This window comes from Buceros rhinoceros, unplaced genomic scaffold, assembly GCF_000710305.1.
Source record: "Buceros rhinoceros silvestris isolate BGI_N320 unplaced genomic scaffold, ASM71030v1 scaffold7425, whole genome shotgun sequence".
Lineage (NCBI taxonomy): Eukaryota > Metazoa > Chordata > Aves > Bucerotiformes > Bucerotidae > Buceros > Buceros rhinoceros.
Genome location: NW_010411078.1, coordinates 42366 through 51488, shown reverse-complemented (window position 1 = coordinate 51488; position 9123 = coordinate 42366). Strand labels below are relative to the sequence as shown.

The following is a 9123-nucleotide window of genomic DNA, read 5'->3' as shown; positions in this document are numbered from 1 at the left end:
TGCTCCTCCGTACTGCCGACACAATCTTTATCTCCTTGGTAGGACTCACTACAAACAGAGAGAAAATACAGAGAGAAAGGGAGCAGCTATCAATTATTAAACCGATTCCCCCGGGTTCTTTAAAACAATGGCAATAAGCTATGCTTTGGCTGAGCACACCGGGAAGGGGTTAGCGTCTTCTCCATTGAAGAGTCACTGCTGTAGCTAACAGGAGTGTAATGCTGTAGCCAACATGATGGCTGAATTGCTCCTGTTGTAGCGCCTGCTAGGAGGCATTTCAATGCAGGGAAATAAGTTTTTACAATTTTCCTTTGACTTTGCATTTATTATTTCAGTTCTTATTTGATATTGGTGTAGAGCAAATGCTGCAGGACCCCTTCCCCTCACTTTTCTCAAAAACTCCACATAGAATGAATGACAAATTACTTTGGGCTTGGAGGATTTCAACCATTTCTGTTTGTTCATAAAAAAAAAAATTGTGTTTTGATCAGCATCTGAAATGTTATTGATACAGATACAAAACTATCTCAAGGTGCTAAAGATTTGGTAAATTGTGAATGGACAATCCCTACAAACAGGGACACACGATACCCAGCTCTGCTTTTTTTCAAACACTGAAACCCCTCATCCAAAAAGGAATTTTTTAACATCCCATGGTGTTGCTCTACAGACACCACTATAGTTGATGAGTCACCTGAGAGAAAACTGGTGTGTTTTCTGTTGTCATGATTCTGCTTGCGCAGGCAAAATGGGCTGTCATGGCTTTCTGGCATCAAGCGAGACTTCTCAGTGAGGAGCTCCATTAGTCGCCGCCGCCGCCGGAAATTCATTCTGCACTGGTAGAGCAAGTTGCTGTCCATAAAATGGTGCTTGTTGGACACTAGGAAAAGAAATGGATAGAAAGTCTATGGCTGGTAGGACTGAAATCAGAGCATACCTATCTGCAATGTATGTGCTGCACACTTTGGTGTAAGGAAGCAACACTCAGAGCTCTCCTCTTCCCCTATGTAGATTCAGAAAAAGGAGGAAGGTGGTCAGCTTCATGCGGGTAACTTCAATATACATGCTTTTATAGCGTCATAACAAAGTAGGAACCTTGGAGGCCATTGCTGAGAGGAATCTTTTACGCTGCCTTGATTAATGACAAGCACGTTGTATAGTCAAGTGGAAGTGGAAGTACTTTATCTTCTCATGGCAGGTTGCATAACGGTCCATCTCCACACATGCTTCCTCTGTATGCTGTTTGCTGCTGGTGGTCACTAGAGACCAGACTTAGCTCCTTACATCATTTACTTCTAAATGCATCAGCCTAGAAGCTCTGACTGACTAGCTGGTTTGGAGCTACAGGGCAGCAAAGAAGCAAAACGCGTGTTTCCTCTGTCTTGTTCAGCACAGACACCATGTCCCAGACACTTCCTGCAGGCCACTTCCCCGCCTTCACACGGATACGTAATGTCTGGGAACAGGCACTTGGCCAAAAATCATTTCTTACATAATAGGCAGAAGTTGTAATTACAACCTGTTTTGACACAGAGCAAATCCCAGGTTGCTGGTATCAGAGCCAGAGCACCAAGACTACCCGCAGACTGCAGCATCGCCATAACGTCTGCGTGTTTGCTGCCACTGATGCTGCATCTTAATAGCAATGAAAAATGCAGCAGTTGGATGGAGCTCTGTGCCAGGTCCCGAAAGTGCTCTGACTCTTTCAGAGCTTGATTGTGGGAAAGCCCTCCGCAGTACTCCCTGCATTAGTACTGCAGCACCTTAAATAGCTGCAATGAAGTTTCGGCTGTGTTTTCTCCATTTTCACCTGTCCTGTGATCACATTCCACAGAAACAATTTCCCACAGCTGACCTCTTCCATGAAGGATCTAGATTCTGGATTTACCTAGTTTATAAACTGCATTTATTCCAATGTTAAGAACTGTGAGTTATACATATTTATGTGTGAAGTGTGAACAATAACACAGATATGCATTCAGCGGACAGTCAAGTCTTTGAGTACATGACTCAGTCATTCAGCTTCAGGCTCCTACTGTGGACACTGAACTCTTCCCTTGCTCTTTGCTCTGCCCAAAATGTGGGGCAAAAAGCAGCAGAACCTAAGATGCTACACCAGATCCAGAGCCTGGAACTCTGCTGGCCTGCTTTCCCCTCATCCTTATCCTCAACACACTCTTCCTCATTCTCATCCCTTCTTAATGTCTCCGTGTGTCTCAGATTGCTCTCCATGAGCCCCACAGAAGTACATCACCACATACATGGTAGCCTTGCAAAAAAAGGCCGTGTGTAGACGTAAACTGTCATTATGTCATTTCATGCTTGTGAGCTGAAGGAATAGCCTCAAAGAGGAAAAAGTCCAGTCACCTTCTCCATTATATTAACGCCAGGAATGTCAAGCCATCCAGACAATAAAGAAGATGCCAGTCCTGGATGGGATCCTCAGGGCACAGCCCTCCATATGGATATAGAAACTGCCATATGGTGTCAGACCATATGCCCGTCTTGCAAAGATGCACGTTTTCTGCCTGTGTGGGCCACTGTCAGAGAGGGGACACTGTCTGTACGAATGGACTTGTGCCTTTGGGACACAACTGAACTGCACGTGCTCGCGCCCAAGCTGCCATGCAGGCTGTCTGCCCCAGGGTCCCCCAGTATGGCGCAGGCTGCAAGGGGTTTCTTAGAGTTTTGAAAAAAATTATAGTTTTGAAACTCTGCCTTTCTTCGCTAATAAAACAGAAAGGTCATGCCAGTCAGCCAGACTGCAATGCTTCAAGTAGAAGAAGACCCGTTACCTAGATTTCCTGGTTCTGTGCAAGAGCTTTGGAAGAGCCAGTGCCACTTGGCTTTTCTCTGCTTCATTTTAGTGCTGAACCTTTTGTTTCCTCAAATCAGCCACATGCATCCTCCATGAGAAAAATGGCTTTGCTAAGTCAAATTTAGCATTGCAAGCAATTTGTTACTGTGTTCTGACACATTAATTTTTGCAGGCACACACTGCCGCTGTGATCCTCGTTTTGGACACATACACTAGTCTCATTTTCAGATCACTGACACGGTAAGTAAAAGTAGCAATATCTAGCAATAACATACCACAGTATTAGAATAACCTGATGTAAATACAAAAAAAAAAAAAGAAAAAAATGCTTTTTTTAAATGACATCTTAAAGGGTTCTCTGAAACTTAAAAAGAAAAGCTCTACTTATTCATTGAGATTCACTGGGATTCGTAGAATCATAGAGTCATAGAATGGTTTGGGTTGGAGTGGACCTTAAAGATCATCTAGTTCCAACCCCACTGCCATGGGCAGGGACATCTTGCTAGTCCAAGATCAGGTTGCTCAAAGCCCCATCCAGCCTGGCCTTGATCAGCTCCAGGGATGGGGCATCCACAACTTCTCTAGGCAACCTGTGCCAGTGCCTCACCACCCTCACAGTAAAGAACTTCTTCCTTACATCTAATCTAAATCTATTCTCTTTTAATTTAAAGCTGTTACCCCTTGTCCTATCACTACGCTCCCTGATAAAGTCCCCCTCCAGCTTTCCTGTAGGCCCCCTTTAGGTACTGGAAGGCTGCTATAAGGTGTCTCCAGAGCCTTCTCCTCTCCAAGCTGAACACCACCAACTCTCTCAGCTTGTCCTCACAGAGGAGGTGCTCCACCCTCTGATCATCTTCATGGCTCTCCTCTGGACTGGGTCCAGTGGGTCCATAAGCTTCGGTGAAAGAAGGCCCCACATAACACCCCCTTGAAAGTAGAATTATTATTGCCAGCTCTCAGTATGGTTTCTGATTTAGGTTAGATATTATGGCACTACAGTTTTTAATTAAATCTACTCTGTTCTGTTTGTGTTATTCTGAAGTGCTCTGACAGTCTCCAGACAGGATAACAATCAGAGATCAACACACCCTTGTGTTGCAGACATGGTAAAGCACTCTGAAATTCTAGTATTACTGACCATGAAACTAGATAATGTAAACATTCTTCTGCCAAGATACTGAACATTTTAAAATAACAATACTTGTTTCAACTGAAATAGTGTAATATTTATATACTTAGAACAGCAAAGCTTAGGTCTTACATCGAAGTCATTTATCCCCGCTGTAACTATTTTAGTCCATGGAAGGGCGAATTTTTATACAACAAATGAAAAGGTAAGACCAATGACTCTATGTTGCAGAATATTTATATATGATTTACAAAACAAAGTGTTCGTAACTAGAATGCTTCGAGTACTACTTGTACTACTCATATGAGTAGTATTAGTACAGAATTTGGAATGCTCATTGATTTTCACAGTTTAATTCCTCACTTCTGATGACAGTTCACATTTCATGTGAGAGTGATAAAATAACAGCACACACCCTCAGACTGAGCAAATAAAGTATTTGTAGCACCATGTAACTTTGTGCATATTTAAGAAGAAGCTAAAAAAAATAAACAGGAGTAGTTGGCTCTGACTGCCTCCTTGTACACACATCATTAAATAAAATATCTCGTCAACGTTAATGGCATGCCCCATGGGGATTTTCCTTTTTTTTTTTAATCATCTGACATATTCATGATTTGGGCTGAAATGTCCATTCTGTGACTCTGCCTAAGGATAAGAGTATCTGGAACGGTGTGGAAAAAGAGATTTCAAGACGATGGATCAGAAGGAAGAGGCTGAGGAGGGGGAGGCAGACACTGGTGCAGGCTGCCTCTGAAGCACTCCTCAGGTGCAGCACTTGTCTTTCAGCAGTAACCTGGAGGAGCTACACACACCCTGGTCCTTGATAAATCACAATTATGTGAAAGCTGGACTCAGAGCATGCACAGAAGGTTGATTTTGTTACACTTAGTGCATGCCAGGAGAGAGGTACAGGCACAGGCATGGGTGCTCAGCAAAACTGCTTGGACAGTCTGTGTTTTGCTTCAAGCAGCAGAGAAAAGTGGGGGTGAAAAACTTTTTCAAGCTGACTGTAGAATACTGAGAGGACTGCACAGACTTACTCAGAAGGGATTTCCTTAAAGTTAATTTACAGCTAATGTAGAGTGTTGACTCAAAGACAGCAGCAGATAAACCTGTGGCAGATGATAAGGCTCTTGCTCCAGGTTATCTGTCCCTCTCATGGAAGTTGCTGCCTCCCGATAGGAATTCACTTAACTATTCCTGAACTAGTTTACTGCCCCTCATATTCCAGCACACAAAAGCAATACGGCACCCATTTCAGTTTGTCTCAAAACATCAGGCCATGGCGGACGAGTACCAGAACCTGTATTTGTACATGATGAGGGTGATGTAAAGGGCAAGGTAGGGTGACTTTACGGGTTTCTCCTTCCAGTTTAACTCATCGGTGCTCATGTGGCAACACGTTCATGTTACGATGTTCACTTTATGAAACAGAAAGAAATGTACCAAAGAGCTAAAGTGAAAATATGGTGACTGGCAACCTCCACAACTATAAAAGTGCTCTTATGGTCCTGGAGGGAAAGGCATCAATGTTAATTCACAGTCACTACTGCCAAACTTCGGAGGTATGGTCACAACTCACAGTCTAATCCCCCACATACATACGCCACAAAATTTCTCCCAGAAACAGAATTTTAAAATTATCTTTTAATCTTACAAAAATATAGTTTACTAGTACTTTAAAGCAGCCTGTAATGATCACTTTCCTCTTCCTCTCATGATCTGTTCAAGCCTTCAATTACTTTCCCTGCCAGGCCATAAAGGTTTAATGCAAGTCTGAATTTGTTTAACTGTAGCTGCTAATCCCTGGACTTTGTCACATCTTTATCAGAAGGTTACATAAGATCTGGTCACAAATCTTTGTAAAGGAGTCTGTGAAGTGATGAAGCCAACTCTCAAACATACCTTTGATCAGCTGAAAAAATAATACCCCTTAAATTCTGTCTTTTTTTAGGGCCCCTTGAGTCCTCTTCAGAATTTTTTTAACCTGCCTAAAATCCACCTATCAGAACTACATGCTCACAGTTAACACCTCACTCTCCCTCTCTTATTTGCTGTTGTCCTTTTAGTACATCTCATGCTCATAGTAACAGTTACTACAACTCTATTGCACAAAAAGCTTAAGATGGGAACAATCTGTGCTCTGTACTTCCTCCCTCCCCGTGCAGCGTTGCTTCACACCAACAAGCGGAGCCGGTCTTTTCATTTCCTAGATGTATTGCCTTCCAGTCACACCACTAGTTACACAAAACCACACCTCTTTTGGGTTACTGACCATTTAGTTAATAGCGTTCAATTATTTGTTTACTGTCTCATCTATCCCTAGAGCTGCAAACTTTATTGGCAAGAATTTTAGCTGGTCATTCCCCATTTACATTAGTTGAGAAGAGAAAAATCAGAATGTTTACTTTGGCATTTCTCTGTTTGGGAACACCTAATTTAGTGCTTTTTGTGCCTGGATGCTTCACAGTTTCTGCCCAGATAGATAAAATATACATTGCAACATCATGCAAATCTTCTTTCAGCTTCTGATTCTGACATAAAATTCTGGGATGTGCACGGTGCTCAAATAGCCTCTTCTGTCTTCTTTTGCAAGGAGACTGATGCACAGCAGAGAGAAAAATACTAGCTTTACATTGAATTTGTAGAACTGAGGAGGCTTTAGAAAGTACAAAAGCCTATTTTAATAAATGGTGTGAGTCATGCCTTAAAAATTAGGCCATTTTCATAACTGGCTTTTCCCCCAGATCCCTCCCACCAGTTCAATTCCCCGTGATTTTTAGTGTTGATAACCTGTGAACATCCCCACCGCAGTGATTCACGCTTTCTACCAGCCAAAAGCTGCAGCTCCCAGTAGGCCACATCCAGCAACGCACTCTGGCTGCTCTGCCCGTCCTCAGAAACACAGTGCTGTCACCAAGCAAGTCTGTGGCTGGAGCCAGGGAACGGCTGCTCCGTGTCGAGGGAGTGGTGGGAAAGATCCAAGCTCCCCAAGGAGCCGGATGAACAGCTTCTCTCAAGACAGCGGAGTACACGCTGGAGTGTGCGCTTGTTTGTTTGTGCGAGCGTGTGCTTGTGCTGGGGTTAAGAGGAAGAGGTTATAAAAGCATTAGCAGAGTATATGGAGTTTTCAGTGGTGATATGTCATGTCTGTCCTCACTTAAAGACAAAAGCAGCACTGAGCTCTTTCCAGTGGCACACAACACATTTCCAAGCCTTTTGCTGCATGAGGTAGCGGCCCCGGTCTATTCACAAGTGTACTTTATCTTTTCACTGAGGGAGTTTATGAAAACAATGACGTTAAACTCAGTTTGATGCTGCAGGAGATCATCTGAGCATCCTTCTGGATGCAACAGTCTGCACCTTCACACAGGAAGTCGCAGGTGACCACAGAGTTTTGACTGCTCTAATCAAAACTAGTGGTCTAGACTCTAGTCAAGTGGCAGGACACTGCACCAACAGAGCTGATGGCATATGGAAAACAAACACAGAATGTTGAGACACCCACTGAGGGGCTGCAGGGAGTGACAGGCGGCTGCTGGTCCATCTGAAGGAGGGCACAGCCCGAGCTGCTCCCACCAGTTCCCAAGCATGCCTGGGGATGGCTCTGCCTCCAGCCCTGTGTCCTTTTGCCTCCTCACTCCTCGCTCCTAAGCAGAAACAGTTTAAAGGGGAAGGAAATAAATCAACATCATAAAATAACGGTTCCTTAAAAAACATGCCTCCCTCGGCGGATAGCATTCGGCTTGCTGAGCCGGCCTCCGCTGTGCCTCAGGCCTTTCGCCAGCTCAGTGTCGGTGCGTTCCTTGCCAGAGAAGCAGTGGAAGCGTGCGTGTCCGCTTTGGTGAGGGTGAGCCGAGACTCACGCAGCGTGGCTGCTGGGATTTCAGCCGGTCCTCACCCCGGCTCCACAGTGCCCACCTCTGCACCATGAGCCCACCACTTCTGCCTCGCTCCACCACACGCGTGGCTGGAGGAGAATAACCGACACTTCGTTCTGCATCGGACAATGCTTTTCCCACTCCTCTCAAAGTCTTCCTGTTTTTCTAAAGCTAATCTGGCATCTGCAAATGCATTTAATAATGGCACCTATTCAGATTAGTTTCCTTTTACACACTGATGAATTCCACCTGCTTGGAGCTCTCTCAAATCAAGGAAGAGAGACCACAGATGTTCACACAACTCAGAGCCTTGGATTCCCTGCGCCGTATAAACACAAAACTTGCGTTTCCACCTTTTCTGAATGTATTATGGGCTACACAGACCGTAGGTAAGCCCACCTGCAAACGTACTCAACCAGCATGTTAAACTGTTGGCAGTGCAGCTGGAGTAAATAGCATTTTTTTTCTCATTTGAATTGCAAGGAATTTGTTTTGAATGGACAATGGATTTTAGTTTGAATTGCTGTAGTTTCCGCTGACCCTCTTGTATAAAACTGCAAGGCAGATCCTGGCCCTGAAATACAAACCCCAGAGAGATGTTCCAGCTCATCCTAGCTAAGGGTGAAGCCAGTAAGCCTGTCCAGATGTAAGTAGGTCCTGGACCTAAAAGGAGGTCCAGAAAAAAAGCTGTGACACAGAGAACCACGTCTCCTGAACTGTTCCAGTGAACTGTGGTAAACTCACGTAGTGCAAAAAAAGTCTAGACAACTTACTTACTGCCTTTAAAGCAACTGTCAGAAGTTCCTTGGGAACTGCAATACAGACTATTCCGCTCTTATTAAAGTGATATGTTCTGCTTAGTGCATTAACATTTTATTTCAGCTGCCTTAAAACAGATATGGAGACAATGTTTCTGTACACATTTTGTCTTTCCAGTAGGTTTGCCATCTATTTGCAGTCTATTTTCAAATACACACGACTGACTTACTCTGCCATGAAAAGCCAGAGCTGAAGCACGTGCATTTTCACAGTCTTTTCAGTTTGTAGATGAGGATTTATCGTCTTTAATTTAGCAAGTTTACAGAACACAGCCAACTGCTTTTCTTTGCTTCCAAATAAAGTATGGAAAGTACAGTCTGTGGCAAGGGAAGCAGAAGGTGAAAAGGCCCATCTGGGTATCTCTTTTGCTGTTGCAGCTGTTAAAAACTGAAACTCACTCTCTGTCAGAAAAATAGACTTAGGTAGTTAATACAAAAAGAAGTCTTTATATGTTATTTACATAATGCACAGGG

At 43.8% G+C, this 9123-nt stretch overlaps 1 protein-coding gene across 1 annotated transcript in view; it reads right to left on the bottom strand.

Annotated features, from left to right (window-relative positions):
• Window positions 1-9123, bottom strand: part of LOC104493215 (DEP domain-containing mTOR-interacting protein) — a gene marked incomplete at its 3' end in the record, with an annotated part of 55973 nt that overhangs the window by 4525 nt on the left and 42325 nt on the right. Inside the window, exons 5-6 of the mRNA XM_010135862.1 lie at window positions 695-880; window positions 2-48 (exon numbers count right to left, since the gene is read on the bottom strand). Coding sequence (XP_010134164.1) covers window positions 2-48; window positions 695-880 — 233 coding nt within the window. The remainder of the gene's footprint in view (window position 1; window positions 49-694; window positions 881-9123) is intronic.